The 21,065-nt window shown below is 35.6% G+C and overlaps 1 protein-coding gene across 1 annotated transcript in view; it reads left to right on the forward strand.

The window, feature by feature from the left end:
• Positions 1-17,643, forward strand: part of LOC142240204 (putative fatty acyl-CoA reductase CG5065) — a 38,426-nt gene extending 20,783 nt beyond the window's left edge. Inside the window, exons 2-7 of the mRNA XM_075311905.1 lie at positions 7,926-8,164; positions 8,231-8,324; positions 11,236-11,399; positions 11,467-12,255; positions 15,755-16,012; positions 17,347-17,643. Coding sequence (XP_075168020.1) covers positions 7,995-8,164; positions 8,231-8,324; positions 11,236-11,399; positions 11,467-12,255; positions 15,755-16,012; positions 17,347-17,443 — 1,572 coding nt within the window. The 5' untranslated portion in view covers positions 7,926-7,994 and the 3' untranslated portion in view covers positions 17,444-17,643. The remainder of the gene's footprint in view (positions 1-7,925; positions 8,165-8,230; positions 8,325-11,235; positions 11,400-11,466; positions 12,256-15,754; positions 16,013-17,346) is intronic.
• The last annotated feature ends 3,422 nt before the right edge of the window (positions 17,644-21,065 follow it).

The following is a 21,065-nucleotide window of genomic DNA, read 5'->3' on the forward strand; positions in this document are numbered from 1 at the left end:
ACTTCTGGCATGGTTGTTAGAGACCATATACTAACACCACGTACCAAATTTCAACCGAATCCGATGAAATTTATTCCTCCAAGAGGCTCCGGAGGTCAAATATGGGGATCGGTTTATATGAGGGCTATATATAATTATGAACCGATGTGGACCAATTTTTGCACGGTTGTTAGAGACTATATACCAACATCATGTTCCAAATTACAGCCGGATCGGATGAAATTTGCTTCTCTTAGAGGCTCCGCAAGCCAAATATGGGTATCGGTTAACATGGGGGCTATATATAATTATGGACCGATATTAAGCAATTTTTGCACGGTTGTTAGAGATCATATACTTACACAACATACCAAATTTCAACCGGATGGGATGAATTTTGCTCATCCAAGAGGATCTGGAGGTCAAATCTAGGGATCGGTTTATATGGGGGCTATATATACTTAGGTTGTTAGAGACCTTATACTAACACCACGTACCGAATTTCAACCGAATCCGATGAAATTTATTCCTCCAAGAGGCTCCGGAGGTCAAATATGGGGATCGGTTTATATGGGGCTATATAATTATGGACCGATTTGGACCAATTCTGGCATGGTTGTTAGAGACCATATACTAACACCACGTACCGAATTTCAACCGAATTCGATGAAATTTATTCCTCCAAGTGGCTCCGGAGGTCAAATATGGGAATCGACTTATATGGGGCTATATAAAATTATAGAGCTATATGGACCAATTTTAGCGTGAATATTAGAGACCACATACTAACGCAACGTACCAAATTTCAACCGTATCGGATGAAATTGGCTTCTCCTAGAGCCTCCGATATGGCCCATTTGCAATACCATCCGACCTACATCAATAATATCAATAACTACTTTTGCCAAGTTTCAAGTCGATAGCTTGTTTCGTTCGGAACCCAGAATATATATACTTTATGGGGTCTTAGACCAATATTTCGATGTGTTACAAACGGAATGACAAAGTTAATATACCCCCCATCCTATGGTGGAGGGTATAATGGCGAACCATCAAAGGATAATAGGGAAGACGGTGGGTGTAATGACGGATGCCTCAACTCAATCCATGATCGTATACCTGTATTGTGTCGTTCAGTTAATCCGAACAGTAAAGAAAAGTAAACTAAATTATGGGAAAAATGAACTATTTCGTGCGAAAATTGAACTAAATTGCATTCCAAATTTTGAGATTTATTAAATTAACGAAAATTTTCCGACATTTTTGGATTTTTAATTACCATTTACGAAATGCATCTTTCTCGAAAAGAAAAAATTAAAGGAAAGTCTAGTAAAAAGTAAGGAAAGTCTAAAGTCGGGCGGGGCCGACTATATTATACCCTGCACCACTTTGTAGATCTAAATTTTCGATACCATATCACATCCGTCAAATTTTTTGGGGGGGCTATATATAAAGGTTTGTCCCAAATACTTACATTTAAATATCACTCGATTTGGACAGAATTTGATAGACTTGTACAAAATCTATAGACTCAAAATTTAAGTTGGCTAATGCACTAGGGTGGAACACAATTTTAGTAAAAAATATGGGAAACATTTAAATCTAAAGCAATTTTAAGGAAACTTCGCAAAAGTTTATTTATGATTTATCGCTCGATATATATGTATTAGAAGTTTAGGAAAATTATAGTCATTTTTACACCTTTTCGACTAAGCAGTGGCGATTTTACAAGGAAAATGTTGGTCGAAATCAGAAAAACATATATATGGGAGCTAAATCTAAATCTGAACCGATGTCAACCAAATTTGGCACGCATAGCTTCAATGCTAATTATACTCCCTGTGCAAAATTTCAACTAAATCGGAGCAAAAAATTGGCCTCTGTGGTCATTTGAGTGTAAATCGGGCGAAAGCTATATATGGAAGCTATATCTAAATTTGAACCGATTTGGCTGATATTTTGCAAGTTTTTCGAGACTCATAAAATATTCGGATGTACTGAATTTGAAGAACATCGGCCAATTATGACCAGATCGGTGAAAAATATATATGGCAGCTATATCTAAATCTGAACCAATTTTTTCCAAAAACAATAGGGATCGTCTTTGAGCCTAAACAGGACCCTATACGAAATTTTAGGACAATCGGAGTAAAACTGCGAGCTGTACTTTGCACACAAAAATACATCAACAGACAGACAGACGGACAGACAGACAGACAGACGGACATCGCTCAATCGACTCTGAATTTAATTCTAAGACGATCGGTATACTAAACGATGGGTCTCAGACTTTTCCTTCTTGGCGTTACATACAAATGCACAAATTTATTATACCCTGTACCACAGTAGTGGTGAAGGGTATAAATATGGGAAACATTTAAATCTAAAGCAATTTTAAGGAAACTTCACAAAAGTTTATTTTGATTTATCGCTCGATATATATATATATTTATATATATATATCGACCATTTTTGTCGATATATATCGACAAAAATGGTGAAAATACCAACATTTTCCTTGTAAAATCGCCACTGCTTAGTCGAAAAGTTGTAAAAATGACTCTAATTTTCCTAAACTTCTAATACATATACATACATATATATATATATATATATATATATATATATATATATATATATATATATATATATATATATATATATATATATATATATATATATATATATATATATATATATATATATATATATATATATATATATATATATATATATATATATATATATATATATATATATATATATATATATATATATATATATATATATATATATATATATATATGTATGTATATGTATTAGAAGTTTAGGAAAATTAGAGTCATTTTTACAACTTTTCGACTAAGCAGTGGCGATTTTACAAGGAAAATGTTGGTATTTTCACCATTTTTGTCGAAATCAGAAAAACATATATATGGGAGCTATATCTAAATCTGAACCGATTTCAACCAAATTTGGCACGCATAGCTACAATGCTAATTCTACTCCCTGTGCAAAATTTCAACTAAATCGGTGTTAAAAATTGGCCTCTGTGGTCATATGAGTGTAAATCGGGCGAAAGCTATATATGGGAGCTATATCTCAATCTGAACCGATTTCAACCAAATTTGACACGCATAGCTACAACGCTAATTCTACTCCCTGTGCAAAATTTCAACTAAATCGGAGCAAAAAATTGGCCTCTGTGGGCAAATGAGTGTAAATCGGGCGAAAGCTATATATGGGAGCTATATCTAAATCTGAACCGATTTGGCTGATATTTTGCAAGTTTTTCGAAACTCATAAAATATTCGGATGTACGGAATTTGAGGAAGATCGGTTGATATACACGCCAATTATGACCAGATCGGTGAAAAATATATATGGCAGCTATATCTAAATCTGAACCGATTTTTTCCAAAATCAATAGGGATCGTCTTTGAGCCGAAACAGGACTCTATACCAAATTTTAGGACAATCGGACTAAAACTGCGAGCTGTACTTTGTACACAAAAATACATCAACAGACAGACAGACAGACGGACAGACAGACAGACAGACGGACATCGCTAAATCGACTCAGAATTCAATTCTAAGACGATCGGTATACTAAACGATGGGTCTCAGACTTTTCCTTCTTGGCGTTACATGCACAAACTTATAATACCCTGTACCACAGTAGTGGTGAAGGGTATAATAAAGAAAAAATCTTAGGCACCAGACCATTCCCATTTTAACCATGTTGTAGTTCATTCTTACTATTTTTGAGAAGTGTACGAAAAACTTCTTCTGTTTTAGTTAGAATTTAACTATCTACTGTCATTTAGTTCATACAATTTTTGAGACATGCTTGGAATAAAGAAAAAATCGTAGGGAAAATTTTTTACAAAATTTTAAAAATAAACTAAAACAAAATTTTTTGCAAAAATTACTTACCCAACAAAAAAATCCAATTTTTGGATATACTAGACTAACTCCATCGCTTACCTAAGTGATATAAGTTAATCTGTGCTTTATTTTTCGGTTATAGCGTAAGCGATATCCAATTTTTTAATGTGAAACATATTGGAACTGTATTATCGACATTCAAATAAATGGTTTACTTTAGGTACATACCGGGTTATTGTCATGCAACAGTATTGTTTTTTGGGTTTAGGACTCCATACACAGTGTGGCTGATATGTATTGCAACCAACTTCTGGTTACTAATATTTCTAAGTTGTAACAAGCAATTGTGGTACGCGATATTGGCAGTACTGCATCGCGTCCAAAACATGGACAATAAAAACGATAACAAAGCCCGAAATTATCCGAGAAGTGAAGTTCGTAAACTGAACATATCACGAAAGGCATTGAAGTTCCAAAACGTGCACAAAAAAGTTAGAATGAGTCGGGATTCTTTGCCGAAGAGGTCAGCTGAAAATTTACAACTTCGATTGCCCACCAAAACTCTCCGGATCCCAATCTGTTGGACTTTTTCGCATGGAACATTGCAGAGAAGGGTTAGCACTACGATAGAAGGGGAATGGGCCGAAATACCGCTGAACCACTTTCGTGCAGTATGTGATGGTTTTATGGCCAAAGGTGGTCAATTCGAACAAATCTAAATTGATTCTAAATTCGATCTTATTTCCGACATTTTGTACTTTTGAAGAAAAATAAAAACAAATAGAAAATATAGTGCTTTACTTGGTTGCATTACATCAGCCAACCTCAACTAGGCTTAAAACCTTGTATGCACAACTGGCGAGCTTGTCGTAGTATTTCGGCAAAAAACTTTGCCCTGTGTTTCGTATGAAAAGAAAATGTAAACAAAACTATAAAAATTTCTCCGACATTTTCACAAAAAAAATCGTTACGTCTGCATCTCTGTCATTTAAAGTCCATTATTCGAGTGAGTTGCAAATAAATCATTGTGCGTGGTCGATAAGCGCAGCCCACAGAATTGTCGCTTGGATTAAATGGCATTTTCTTTATAACACGTGTTCACTCACTCAATTCGCAATTCATGGAGTTCGAACATACCAAGTTGGTGTTGCATGAAAAGTCATTTTATCACATAGGCTTTTAGAAAAGAAATTTAATAAGGAAATCCAAAGAGGGTTGGATTTGATATAAGCACGCAACTGACGCTTCATTTAGAACCTTTTGTATAATTTTCCACGAACTTTAATATTAGGTATATTTTATTTTAGTATCGGAAATTTTTCATATATAAAATGATCAAGTGATATTATGTAGGTGTTGGATTTGCTAAATTATGGCACAAAAATTTAATTACTTCACTTTACTACCCAGCAAAAAAAAAGAACTTCCAAAAAAGTAGTTTGGATCCCCAATTTGTGATCCGGAAGTAGTGAAAACTTGGATCATCTCCAATGAATTTTACATTGGCTTGTCATAGGACCGAAGTACTCCTTTGCATTGCTTTAGAAGTTGTGCCTTGGAAGTTCTTATATTTTTGTATAAAAATATTTTTTCCATTAAAAATCAAAAAAAAAAATTACCATAACCTTCTGAAAAGAACTTCCATGGACGTGAAAAAGTCAAAAGACACAAGTTCAAATCCCAGCGGGATTATTTATTTATTTTTATACCCTAAACCACATAGTGGTCAGGGTATAATAAGTTTGATCGGCCAAAAAATGTGCCTACCAGAAATATTGATTTTAGACCCCATAAAATATATACCGATCGACTCAGAATCACCTCCTGAGTCGATCTAGCGCTTGGTGTCCGTCCGTCCGTCTGTCCATGTATTTGTTGTTCACAGGATTCCGGTCGCAATTATTAACCGATTTTGATGAAATTTGGTACAGGGAGTTTTTTGGGCACAAGGACGAACGCTATTGAATTTGGAAGAAAACGGATCAAATTTAGATATAGCTCCCATATATATGTATCGCACGATTTCGACAAATGGGGTCTCGTTACGCGTTTTTTCAAACGGATCGTCACCAAATTTGGTAAAAGGTAATATTTTCCATCGCCCTTCAAGTCTGCAAAATTTCATCCAAATCGGTTCAGATTTAGATATAGCTCTCATATATATGTATCGCCCGATTTTCCCAAATTTGGCCACAAAACCTTTATTTATCAACCGATCTTACTCAAAGTTGGCTAAATATAATCTTCTGTAACACTAACTATATGTGCAAAAAATCATCGAAACCGGTTCAGATTTAGCTATAGCTCCCATATATATATACCGCCCGATTTTTCTAAATTTGGCCATAAAACCCTTATTTATCAACCGATCTTACCCAAATTTGGCTAAATGTAGTCTTCTATAGTAATAACTATATGTGCAAAAAATCATCGAAATCTGTTCAGATTTAGATATAGCTCCCATATATATGTATAGCCCGATTTTCCCAAATTTGGACATAGTACCCTTATTTATTAACCGATCTTACTAAAAGTTAGATCCAGCTAGATCCAGTCCTCTATAGTACTAACTATATGTGCAAAATTTCATCGAAATCGGTTCAAATTTAGATATAGCTCCCATATATGTATCGCCCGATTTTGAAAAATTCGCCCCTAATAACCTTATGTTTGACCATACAGGCCTTATTTCGTAACTGATCTTACTCAAATCTTGCACAAGGTAACCTTTTGTGGTATTAACCAAACCAGCAAAATATTATGCAAATTGGTTGAGATTTAGGTATAGCTTCCATATATATGCATCGCTCGATTTTCCCAAATTTGACCATAGTACTCTTATTTATTAACCAATGTTACTCAAATTTCAAATTCTAATGTACTAGCCGATCGTACTTTTAGCTCTTACATAAGAATATTGCTCGAAACTTTTTCCAAAATTTTATTTTTATAGAGATTTAACAAAAAAGATTACTAATTTGGGTAGAATTCTACCAACTGTAGCAACCGTGGTGGTAATACAAATTTATATTCTAAGTTATATACGTTGCATATTCATGTTTTAAAATAATAAAGTACTTAGAACCATTTATGTTTTGTAAAATTTTTTAAATTTAACGAAAATATAGTAGGGAAAATCGTTTTGGAATGTATGGGAAAGTAGGGAACTTTTTTTGTCCTTGTAGGGTAAACCGAACATTTTCCGTGGCAACATTGACTATGAGCTATAGTCAGATTGACACAAAGCACCCATAGACATGTACCCCTTAATTTTCTTAAATATGCAACTGCGGTTTATCTCACAGACCTATATGTTACCCCACAAATGCTTATGATTTCTAATTTTGTAATGGCGGTTTAGGGTATGATATAGTCGGCCCCGTCCGACTTTCTACTTTACTTACTTGTTTTGTTTATTATTTCTTTCATCTATATTGATTTTCTATTCTTGTTTGGGAAATTTAATTGTCCAAAATTTAAATTTTCACTTAAAACGGCCTAATTCCGTACTTTCGAAGACTTGTCGAAAAGGACTGCATCGGAGTGGAAAAAATCGATAGGGCATTCGGGATGCGCTTTAAAAGAAATGTTTGTGGAACAACTTCCAATTGTTTTTGCTGGGTATTTTTGAATTACATCATATATCTCAACTCATTCAATAGCATACTATTGTGAATTGAAATTCACAATGATTTTGTTTGTTTGCAATGCGCACTGAATTGTGCAATCAAGAGTCTTATAAAAATTGCATAAATGCTATTTGCACTGATAAGCTATTCAAGAAAGACCATCAGTGTGTAACGTTGTTATCGATAGTCTATAGAAACGTTGTAATCAATACTATGGGCCGATACTTTGCTCGGTTTTCGCATTGGAAATCAATATATTTTCGCAATTATTTTTTTTTAAATAATTCAAAATATAAAATTAAAGCTATATAAAATGCAATGCGAAAACCGAACATAGTAACAGTCTTACAAAAAAAAAATCTATTATTGCTACTTCATAAACTATGTTAGCTATTCATATTTCACTTTATTTTTTCGTTTTTTTTTTAGAACTTAATGAAATAGCACAGATTCATAGACTTCTAATAACTTATATCATAAATATCGAAATCATACAAAATGACGGCAAGGCCAAAATTGGCATTTGAAAAAGATCCAGGTTTCGTCAAAATTGATTCAATCGATGAAACGGAAGTTGATCGCATAGCCTTATGTTTTGCTGGCCGCACCCTTTTCGTAACAGGTGGTACTGGATTTTTGGGTAAAGTGTTGATAGAGAAAATATTAAGGTATAGTTCATAAAATATCACATATGTGTAGTTGAAGTTAATTATTATTTTTTTTTATTTTTGCAGATCATGTAGCGATGTGAAAAGGATTTATCTTTTGGTGCGACCAAAGAAAGGAAAACAACCTGCAGAACGTATTAAAGACATGTTGGATAATGTGGTAAGTTTCCCAAGAAATACATAATTCAAGTATTTAACGAAATTGTAATCTCCAAATATCTCTCATTCCATAAATACGTTACCTCGTCGATTTGCATTTTTCATATCGAAATTTTCGTTGAAACTATGTTATCGACTGTATACTGTTTATACCCTTCGCCACTACTGTGGCACAGGCTATAATAAGTTTGTACATTTTTATGTAAAACCCATAAAAACATTAACCAATTTTCCTTGGAACTATATTACCGACTGTATGCTGTTTATACCCTTCACCACTACTGTGCCACAGGGTATAATAAGTTTGTGCATTTGTATTTAACGCCAAGAAGGAGCAGTCTGAGAGCCATCGTTTAGTATACCGATCGTCTTATAAATAAATTCTGAATCGATTTAGCGATGTCCGTCTGTCTGTCCGTCTGTTCATGTATTTTTGTGTACCTAGTATAGCTCGCAGTTTAAGTCCGATCATCCTGAAATTTGGTAGATGACCTATTAATTATGGCGTTCAGATTTAGATATAGCTGTCTGCAATAAGAGAGTTGGCGAATTGACTGAGAAGTAATGTTCCAACAAATGTCCGCATTCATATATACTCAGACAGTCAACCTGCAATAAAATCCTTGGACTCTGCGTTCCATAACTCGAAAACGGCCATCGACTGCCGCAAATCTCTCAACGTTATGGCTGAGCAGCACCATATTCACGTAACAACCTTCTCACGCAGTATAAGCTTGCAGGTAGCCAGAGGCATACCAACAGATTCTATTTCCCCTGGAATATGTAATACCCCATTCACATTAGGCTCGAAATCTACTAAAAGTAGATTTGAAATCCATTTTTTATAAAGCAAATGACAGTTGAAATCTAGTTAAAGTGGATTTTAGAAGTGAATGAGGTATAAGGTAGTTCCTAGCCTTGCTCATTCTCTTCGCAGTTCCCCGGTATGTTCCTACACCCAGAGAAGGAATATGATCACCCCAAACATGTTTTAAAAACATGGCTGAGCAGCACAATATTCACCTAACCAAACTTCTCACGCAGTATAAGCTTCCAGGTAGCCAGAGGCATACCAACAGATTCTAGTTCCCCTGGAATATGTAAGGTAGTTCCTAGCCTTGCTCATCCTCTTCGCAGTTCCCCGGTATGTTCCTACACCCAGAGAAGGAATATGATCACCCCAAACATGTTTTAAGAGAAAAATGTTATTTTTGGACAGTGAACATGGAATATCTTTGTCCATCGGTCAAAAATAACATTTTGCTCTTGAAACACGTTTGGGGTGATCGTATTCCTTCTCTGGGTGTAGGAACATACCGGGTAACTGCGAAGAGGATGAGTTAGCAAGGCTAGGAACTACCTAACATATTCCAGGGGAACTAGAATCTGTTGGTATGCCTCTGGCTACCTGCAAGCTTATACTGCGTGAGAAGTTTGGTTAGGTGAATATTGTGCTGCTCAGCCATTTCGTTGAGAGATTGGCGGCAGTCGATGGCCGTTTTCGAGTTATGGAACGCAGGATTTTATTGCAGGTTGACTGTCTGAGCTCACAACCATACAATATAACAGGCATCAAAAGTACCCTTATAGGCAAAGGCGTCAACATCTGTGTAAATCAAAGATTCCTGAGTCTGGCATAAATCTGACCACTAATATAGTTAACGTGATCAGTCCAACTAAATGGGCTGTTCAGCATGATGCCAAGGTTCTTAGCCGACGTTACAATACTAATTCGTTGATCATTTATCTTAATCTGGGGATCAATGTTAACCGTTATACTACGCCTATGTATCATCAGAAATTTGGACTTTTCAGGGTTAAGACATAGTCCATTCGCCTTTGCCCAATTGTGGACAATGTCAAGATCATCATTGAGCCTATCAATACATTCATACAAAGTGTCTATAGTGCCACTACGATATATCTGCACGTCATCAGCATACATATGTATCTTGCTGTCCCTAATAAACCTTGGCAGATCGTTTATATAAATAGAAAAAAGAATAGGGCCAAGTGTGGATCCCTGAGGAACTCCTTTTAAATTACTGGCTGACCTGCAAAACTTTAACTTAAGCAGTCTGCTAATGTTTTTGGAACAATCAGGTTGGTTTAACAGAAGAAAAAATCGGGTGAGTTCAACGGTAAAAAAGAACTAGAAGTGCCTATATGCAATAGGTACTTTTTGCTATTTTATGGTATCACAATGGACTGAATAGTCTAAGTGAGCCTGAATCACATCGGGCTGCCACTTTAACCTATCCTTACCAAACAACAGTGTCTGCATTGCACATTGAAGGAAGCAACAACAAATGAAGCTCCTTTTTAGCAATTATAAGCCAGAACATACACGGCCCTGTTCAGTACAAAGACTGCATGCAGTCTTGGTCCATCCACTTCATCCAAACGGCCAACCTTCCAATCAGCTGTAGGAAGATCTGGATTGTATTGTTTCAGTCTATTTAAAATAGATTCAGGGTCAGGAGGGTTTGCAGGTACCCACGCATGTGCTCTAGATCTAGCCGGTATGTCTTTCTTCTCGACTAACTCTAGAGCACCACCGTGGTTCAATGGTTAGCATGCCCGCATCGTGGGTTCGATTTCTGCTTCGACCTAACACCAAAAAGTTTTTCAGCGGTGGATTATCCCACCAAAAGGAGGTCTCTTGTCATTGAGCGCCCAAGCGCGCGCAAATTCTTTTGGGGAACCCCACAACTCTTTGGTTGTAGAGCCTGATAACCCATAGCAATTTTTTCATTTCTGAAATGAAGTTTTTATTTTTGATTCCATCGTACTATTATCTTCACATTTTGGACAGTTTTCAGAAAAAATACTGAAAAAATATTTCCATTTCGCCAATTTTCTTCTCTCCAAGAATATATTGTGAATTTACTAACTACTCTCAATCTTATCAGCTTTTCGATAAAGTTAAGGAGCAACATGGTGCAGACTGGGTTCTTAATAAACTGGTGCCAATATGTGGAGATGTTATGCTTCCCGAATTAGGCATATCTGCTGAAGATGCAGAAACCCTACGAAATGAAGTATCACTTGTAATGCACTGTGCTGCAACTATTAGGTAAGCCATACAGACCCCGCCTGAAAAATCTATAAATAAAATAACCGCTCTATTCATCTTCTCGTAGATTTGATGAACCTTTGCGCAAAGCCGTATTTATGAATGTTCGTGGAACAAAATATATGCTCGACCTTGCAGCCACTTTTAAACATTTGGATTTATTCTGCTATGTTTCCACGGCCTATTGTCATTTGCATGTTAAAACATTATACGAGAAACCCTATGATCCTCCAGGTGATCCTTATGCAATAATGAGTGCCTGTGAATGGTTAGACGATGATGCCATTGCATCTATTGAGAAACGTATATTGGGTGATATACCTAATACATATGCTTATACCAAATCTTTGGCCGAATCATTAGTAGTGGAGAGATTCGATAAGATTCCATCGGCCATCCTTCGTCCCTCGATTGTTATACCGATTTGGCGTGAACCTGTACCCGGATGGACAGATAATATAAATGGACCTACCGGACTCTTAATTGGTGCTGGCAAAGGTGTCATACGTACCATGTATTGTCAGCAGAGTGGTTATGGTGATTTTCTTCCCGTTGATGTTGCTGTTAATGCCATGCTGGTGGCCACTTGGCGTTTTCTTTCGCCGGAATTGGGATCCCCAATCAGTCGTGTGGCACATTTGACCAGTTCAAATGAGATTAAGGTGTCGTGGTCGGAAATTATTGAAATTGGACGATGGGTTATTGAGAATCGTGTACCCTTAAATGGTGTCGCTTGGTATCCTGGAGGATCAATGAAGTCAAATTATTTTGTACATTGGATATGCATGATACTCTTCCATTGGATGCCGGCTATATTTGTTGATCTTCTTCTAAGAATATTGGGTTATCCTCCAGTGTAAGTATACATAATAATTAGAAAATATGTAGTTGTACATGTGCTATAATTATTTAGATATTTAAGTGAATGAAATTAAGCAAATAGGGTGGAATATTTGGCAACGTCGATTCTCTCTCACGTAAGGATGAAGTTCTTCCATAGACAAAACATGGATCATACCTTTTCCAGTAGGATAGCTTCTTGGGATTCTCTCATTTTCTCGTCTCCCGATTTTTTATTGGCTTACCTATCGATTTAGCCTCTTCGCCTTTATTGGTTGACTTTTGGGGAGTCCCATCGCCGGCCATTGGAAATGCAGGCCCGATCACAAAGAAAGCGTAGCCTTGGGTATTGGTAGTGCCTTGGAGCCACCGTGGTGCAATGATTAGCATGTCCTCCTTGCATACACAGGGTCATGGGTTCAACCCCACTTTCGACCAAACACCAAAAAGTTTTTCGGTGGTGGATAATTCCCTCTCAGTAATGCTGGTGAATTTTCTGAGTGTTTCAAAGCTTCTTTAAGTAAGCTATAAAAAGGAGGTCCCTTGTCTTTGAGCTAAGCATAGAACCGGGCAGAATTCAGTGATAAAATACTGTGGTATCACAATGGACTGACCATGGTCTATACATCTACCGCAATAATTGGCCAGGTTTGGCAATGAGCTCTTTTCTAGACCTAACGCAAAAAGAGTTCCATCTGCTTCCTCCTTTCTCCACATCCAGTCCTATATTCTGTTGACTCAATCCTCCATAATGTGTTTTGAAGTACAGGACTTTAGGTATAGTGGACAGCGGAGTGCTGTTTCCTCCACGTAGTTCAAAGTTCCAGTCATCGTTTTTCTATTGGCTTAGATTGCTTAGCTATCGACCTAGCCTCGTATTCAGGATTGATAAGGAGCTCTTTTTCGAACCTAACACAAAAAGCTTTGAGCTGCCCTCTCCACATCTCGTCCTATATTCTATCAAACCAATCCTCCTCCTCGGTCTTGCTGTCCCATTTATATAAACTGTAATCTTCAACATTTGTGGGATATCCATAATCGCTAGTTACTGTATGGTATTCATACTAGCCTGCAACGCAGCCTCTACACAATACAAGATTTTATCATTGACCAGTTCAACCTGCTGGTCTTTAGATATAGCTGGCAGCAGAAAGCTGTTTCTTCCTCATGTTTCAAAGCTTCACTCACGGTTTCTTTAGTGGCTTTCATTGCTTACCTTTCGACTTAGCCTTAGTTTTTAGGAGGCTCACAGCCCACCAATGGAAAGGCAGGACTGGACAAAAAGATATTAAAGACTTTGGTGTTGATCAGACCAACTCCTTATAAGGAGCTCTTTTCCAGACCCGACACAATAATTGTTTCATGTGTTCCTCCTTTCTCCACATCCAGTCCTATATTCCGTTGATCCAATAATCAACAGTGGAGTGCAGTTTCTTCCTCTGGTTTCAAAGTTTAACTAATCGTTACTCTGTTGCCTCTAATTGCCTACCATTCGGCTTTACCTCGTTGCCTATCTTAGTTTACATTTTGGGAGGCTCACCGACAACCATTGGAAAGGCAGACTTGGGCACAAAGAAAACAAAGGCTTTGGTGTTTGGTAGCCACCGTGGTGCGATGTTTAGCATGCCCTCCTTGCATACACAAAGTTGTGGGTTCGATGCCTTCTTTGACCGAACACCAAAAAGTTTTTCAGCGGTGGATTATCACACCTCAGTAATGCTGGTGACATTTCTGAATGTTTAAAAGCTTTTCTAAATGGTTTCACTGCAATGTAAAACGCCGTTCGGACTCGGACTCAATGACAAGTAGGTCCCTTGTCATTGAGTTTAACATGGAATCGGGAAGCACTGCAAGACTTGGTAAGGAGCTGTTTGCCAGACGCAACACAAAACGTGTACCATCCGTTCCTACCCTCTACATATCCAGTCCTATGTTCTGCCGACCCAATCCTTCACAACGGAGTGTTATTTCTTCCTCATAACAGGTTGGCTGATAAGTCCCCGGTCCAATAAAGAAAAACACATTTTTTTGTCAAAATTCGTTTTTATTATTCAACATAGTTCCCTTCAAGAGCGGTACAACGATCATAATGACCTTCCAATTTTTTGATACCATTTTGGTAGTACTCCTTCGGTTTTGCCTCAAAATAAGCCTCAGTTTCGGCGATCACCTCTTCATTGCAGCCAAATTTTTTCCCTGTGAGCATCCTTTTGAGGGCTGAGAACAAGAAAAAGTCGCTGCGGGCCAGATCTGGAGAATATGGTGGGTGGGTAAGCAATTCGAAGCCCAATTCATGAATTTTTGGCATCGTTCTCAATGACTTGTGGCACGGTGCGTTATCTTGGTGGAACAACGCTTTTTTCTTCTTCATATGGGGCCGTTTTGACGCGATTTCGACCTTCAAACGCTCCAATAACGCCATATAATAGTCACTATTGATGGGTTTTCCCTTCTCAAGATAATCGATAATAATTATTCCATGTGCATCCCAAAAAACTGAGGCCATTACTTTGCCAGCGGACTTTTGAGTCTTTCCACGCTTCGGAGACGGTTTACCGGTCGCTGTCCACTCAGCCGACTGTCGATTGGACTCAGGAGTATAGTGATGGGGCCATGTTTCATCCATTCTCACATATCGACGGAAAAACTCGGGTGTATTACGAGTTAACTGCTGCAAACACCGCTCAGAATCATCAACACGTTGTTGTCTTTGGTCAAATGTGACCTCGCGCGGCACCCACTTTGCACAGAGCTTCCGCATATTCAAATATTGATGAATGATATGACCAACTCGTTCCTTTGATATCTTTAAGGCCTCTGCTATCTCGATCAAATTCATTTTGTGGATTTTTTGATGTTTTCGTCGGTAACCACCTCTTTCGGGCGTCCACTGCGTTCACCGTCCTCCGTGCTCATTTCACCACTCTTGAATTTTGCATACCAATCAATTATTGTTGATTTCCCAGGGGCAGAGTGCGGAAACTCATTATCAAGCTTCCACCTTATTTTTTTCCTTTCAGAAAACATTTAATACTAGCGACGCCATCGATGTGTCAGACCGGGGACTTATTAGCCAACCTGTTATTTCAAAAATCCACTCATTTTTGTTTTATTGCTTTGATTGCATATCTGCCGACTATACCTGGTTGCCTTTGCTAGTTTCTTTTCAGGGAGGCTCACAGCCGACCATTGGAAAGTCAGTTATAGTCACAAAGAAATCAAAGCCTTTGCTTTGGGACAGGCTTGGTTATGATCGGTTTTTCAGTATAAACACAAAAAGCGCCCCATCTGCTTCTTCCTTTCTCCACATCTTGTACTACCTTCTGTCGAGTGCTATATGTTCCTCGTGTTTCAAAATTCTACTCTTCCGGTAATCTTTCCTCATGGATCGGTCACGATCCATCTAAATGTCGAGGGAGAGTGACTATCCTCTCCAGACTAGTGACATCCTCTCCAGATTTCTAGCGGAATAAACCATCATATTTCTATTAAATTACGCCTATTTTTCTTTACAGCTTGATGAAAGTACAAAGGCGTATTTCGAAGGGATTCGAAGTTTTTGAATACTATGCAAATAACATATGGAACTTTGACAACCAACAAGCGATCGAATTTCGAAAAGTGATGAATAAAAAGGAACGCCTCACATATGTCATAGAGAAAATCGAATTCGATTTGATCGACTATTTTACTGAATGTGTTCTATGTGCTCGAAGGCTCATTTTGAAAGAAACCGATGATACTATACCCGCTGCAAGGAGACATATGAGAGTGTAAGTAATATGAATATAATCAGCATATATCCATACAAAGAAATCTCAATCAATCTCAAATTCTGCATTTTTGAGGATTCTAAAAATTAATCGCCAGATATGTTACCGAAAATATCTCAATTCTAGCCAATAATGACAATTTTTCTACCCACACCAAACGCGTATATCTTTATACAACAATTGGCTGGCGAAATTTTCATTAGAACAATGTTTGCATGTTCTCCAATAAAACGGGATATGCAACTCTAACGAAATTTCCGCTACCCATAAGAAATGCATTGATATGTTTGGTACCGAAATTTCCCTGAGATGTTGTTATCGATTTATATTTTGCTTATTGTATTATTGGTATTAAAAGGAATTTTTGGGAAGAGCTATATATCGGACTTAAGAAACAGAAAAAAAAACCGTATTATCGGCATACTGGGGTTTAAACCAGTTATGAAGCTCTAGCCAAATCGGTGCTACATCCCAGTATGCAACTCGTATTCAACACTGGATTTCTTATGGGAGCAAAATGGAAACTCTCCAAACAACGCCTCACGGAATTTTCGATTGCTAAAGTACCAATTTCTTATGAGCGACGGAAACTTCGGAAATATCCATAAGAAATACATACCGAGGTTTAGCAAAACGCTTTTCACATAAAACAACAATGATCTAGGGTATTACATGCAAATAATCGATAAAAACATGAGTAATTTTCAGTATATTCAAAAAGTCGATAACATTGTCGTATCGGAATTTTCTGTCGCCAAAATACCAATGCAATCCCTAAGATATAGTGGAAATTTCGTTAAAGGTGCATACCGGGGTTTCCTCAGGTATTTCCTATGTGAGAATATGACGACAATCGATAACACTACCTTCTGGATTTCTAAAGCCCAATATGAAGCTCATGCGAAAATTCCAAGCAATTCGCATGACAATTGGGCAATTATACCTTGAAGTGGGTACTAGATGCGGGGTTTCCACCAAAATTCTATATTAAAGGTGCAAAAATGCACATTGCGCAAACCCTTAGAAAGAAATGTTTAAAAAAAATCATTCGTTGGAAAAGCTGCTTCTGGGTTCGAAAGCCGAGCATAGTACTCATCTTTATGAGAGGAAATGTCAACCGTCGATAACACGGTTATACGTTTTTGTTTTTAATGTCTATGAATTTCTTATGCACAATAAAAATTTCGTTATAGATACATACAGTTCTTTAGATTATTTCAATACTAGAATATAACTTGAATATAAACTTGAATTGTCTTCTTTAAACAGAATTAACAAGTCTTCACTATAATCTAATATAACCTATTCTGTTTTTTTTGTTTTTTTTTTTTTAGAATGTGGTACGTGGATAAAATATACAAAGGACTGTGGCTGTTCGGTTTATGCTATGCTGTCTATCGATATTTCTTAGCTGATTTTTTTAAGGTGTAACGCAATTTGCTTGCAAAACAATTGGAATTGTTGTTAATAAACAAGTACAATTTAAATTAATTTGCGATTTCCTAGAAATTATACCGTAGTTATGTTTTTTTTTTAATTGTCTTATTGTTATTAGATCTATTTTGTCCTTAGATATTAAGATTTTTTTTATAAAATATTAGGTTGCAGCAATAAAAATCAAATTAAAACTATTTTATAAATCATTAAATTATAAATTTAAAAATTCAGGTGGATGTTAAGTTCGAACTTAGCCTCTAAACCGGAAATTAAATCGGTAAAAACAGTATAAAATTTTACCTCTTTGATGCAAATTTGATTAAAACTTGATGGGAAATACCTCAAAGCAATTTTTAACAAAGTTTATATTCTTTTTATTATGTATTATTATTATGTGCTTTACAGACTATCAGTTATTCCGGACGACAGTGCTCGTGTCGAACATATCCCATATATTGAGCACATTATAAGTTAAGTCCGAAGGCATAATCGATACTGCTGCATGTTTATGGGATCGATATCACATTTACCGATTATTTAGTAATCGCCGACAAGTATCGATCCGACACACTGTAAGATTCTTTACACCGACATTCCGTTCGGAATAACTGATAGTCTGTAAAGCGCATTAGAGAAAGGTAATCGTGAAAAAATGGCGATTTTACCCATTAAAGGTTTTTATTAAGTTCGAGTTTAGCCGCTTAAATCGTCATTTTTCACGATTACTTTTCTTTAATAATCCATTTTAAGGAATACAAACTTTGTGAAAAATTGCTTTGGGCTATTCCCTATCAAGTTATAATGAAATCTGCAACAAATATGTATAATTGTATGCCTTTTTTAATGATTTAGTTTTCACTTTAAGGTGGGTATTAAGTTCGAGTTTAGCAGCTAAAATCATCATTTTTTCATGATTACTTTTCTTTAATAATCCATTTTAAGGAATACAAACTTTGTGAAAATTTGCTTTGGGATATTCCCCATCAAGTTATAATGAAATCTGCAACAAATATGTATAATTTTATGACTTTTTTTACTGATTTAATTTTCACTTTAGTGAAAATTAGCGGCTAAACTCGAACTTAATACCCACCTTTAGTGAAAAAATGACTGTTTTAGCGGCTAAACTCGAACTTAATACTCACCTTTAAGGTGAGTGTAAAATTATGCAATTGTGTCGCAAATTTTGTTGTAACTTAATGGGTATTGATCCAAGCCAATAATTCAAAAAGTTTTTATTTAATAAAATGTTTTTTTTTTTTTTAACAACTTTCACACTCGATAATGCGAACTAAATACGTAAACGTAACATCACGTTACGTATTTCTCAAACTTTCTGAACATTCATTCGGTCATCGATTTATCTAAACAATTGTTGCTCCATTCCATCTCTAGTCTGGCAAAAAGTAGCTAAAAATGGTACTATAATATATTGTGCCACAGGGTTGATAAAGTTAACACTTTTGTACTCTTTTTGATACATTTCGACTGCCAAAATCACCGTGGCACGACCGCGAGCCACTTGGTACTTTTTCATCACAATTATTCAATTATTATGAACGGATATTTTAGTTTTTATCACAGGATCTCAACATTTTTGAGAGGAATATTGTCTATACCACACTCGTCCGCAAATATGGAACAGAGTATTATAAATTAGTGTACATATATGAAATGCCCAGAAGGAGACGAAATACACAAATGTTGTCTTTAGCAATAATGCTTAGAGCCGGCCCTGAGCCGAATGCCCAAATAAATTTGACAAACATTCTTTTCCTCTGTTGGTTAAGCTACTCTTGTAGTTTAGTCAATGTATGGTTTTAAGCTGAAATAAAAAAACAACAACAATGCTTAAAGAACAAAACCAACTATAACAAAACAAAACAAATGGAAAAAGAAGAGGAGGCACGCTCAAAATAAACCCAGCCATGTGAATTCAAATCGATGATTTGACAGTGGCATAGGAAAAGAGATATGTTTGTTTCGAATTTATTTGGCATAAGCCGGCTATCAATGTAAAACCTTTTTTCGGAGGGTTCAAGTGTGGTTTTTGTTGGGTTTAATAAACTGCCTGAATTTATTCTGATAATTGGTTGATAGTTTTGCTGCAAGTAGAGGATGCTGATGAGGAATGTGGTAATTCCGAAACGTGCGTCCATCCAACCATCTTGCAGTCTATAGGGCTTTGCCCAAATAAATTTGACAAACATTCTTTTCCTCTGTTGGTTAAGCTACTCTTGTAGTTTAGTCAATGTATGGTTTTAAGCTGAAATAAAAAAACAACAACAATGCTTAAAGAACAAAACCAACTATAACAAAACAAAACAAATGGAAATACATTTTTGACAAAATTTTCTATAGAAATAAATTGTTGGCAAAATTTTCTATAAGAATGAAATTTTTCCTATAGAAATAAAATTTTGACAAAATTTCCTATAGAAATAAAATTTTGACAAAATTTCCTATAGAAATAAAATTTCGACATAATTTTTTATAGAAATAAAATTTTGACAAAATTTTCTATAGAAATAAATTGTTGACAAAATTTTCTATGAAAATAAAATTTTTCCTATAGAAATAACATTTTGACAAAATTTTCTTTCAAAAAAAAAAAAAAAAAAATCTATAGAAATAAAAATTTGACAAAATTTCCTATAGAAATAAAATTATGACAAAATTTCCTATAGAAATAAAATTTTGACAACATTTTCTATAGAAATAAATTTTTGACAAAATTTTCTGTTGAAACAAATTGTTGGCAAAATTTTCTATGAGAATAAAATTTTTCCTATAGAAATAACATTTTGACAAAATTTCCTATAGAAATAAATTGTTGATAAAATTTTCTATACACCCAAAGAAATTTGTTAGTAGGGACAGAAGAAAAGTCTGCTAAAACAGCAGAAAGTCTGCTGAAAAAGGGACAGCAGTCACTGTTTGCTGAAATAGCAAACATTTCCTGCTATTTTTTAACCTCGATTACACTAAAATTTGTTTTATTTTGGCAAAATGTCAACATAGGAGCTATCCTAACAGAATTAACACAATATTTTATGAATATCTATAGTATTTGACCAAAAATCTGAATATTTATCGAATTGAGGCATAACAACAAACAAAATGTTTGCTGATCGTATTTAGGAGCTTGTAAGTATATTACAGAGCAAAAATATACCAAAAACTACTTTTGGTTCTTAAATATGCTTTGGGGAAAATTTTATAACCTAAAAATTTTATAAATTGTTATTCATTAGGCCCTGAAGTACAAAAATATAACAGCAGACATCGACTGCTGTTTTTAGCAGACTTTTTTCTATGAGTGTAGAAAAAAATTTTTCAAAAAATTTCTATAGAAAAAAAAATTTGACAAAATTTTCTATTGAAATAAAATTTTCTATAGAAGTAAAATTTTGACAAAAACTTTCAATAGAAATAAAATTTTGACAAAATAAGACTTTTTTAGAAAATCTAAAAAAAAATGTCCAAATCGGTCTATATTTAATTATACGTATACTTTTACAATAGGCTTTAAATGTGACGTTATGTAAATTTAGCACCTTTTGGCTTCAAAGTTTTAATACAGTTTTGTTACTTTTTGTCAATATCATGCCATCAC

Source organism: Haematobia irritans, chromosome 5 (genome assembly GCF_050003625.1).
Source record: "Haematobia irritans isolate KBUSLIRL chromosome 5, ASM5000362v1, whole genome shotgun sequence".
Taxonomy (NCBI): domain Eukaryota; kingdom Metazoa; phylum Arthropoda; class Insecta; order Diptera; family Muscidae; genus Haematobia; species Haematobia irritans.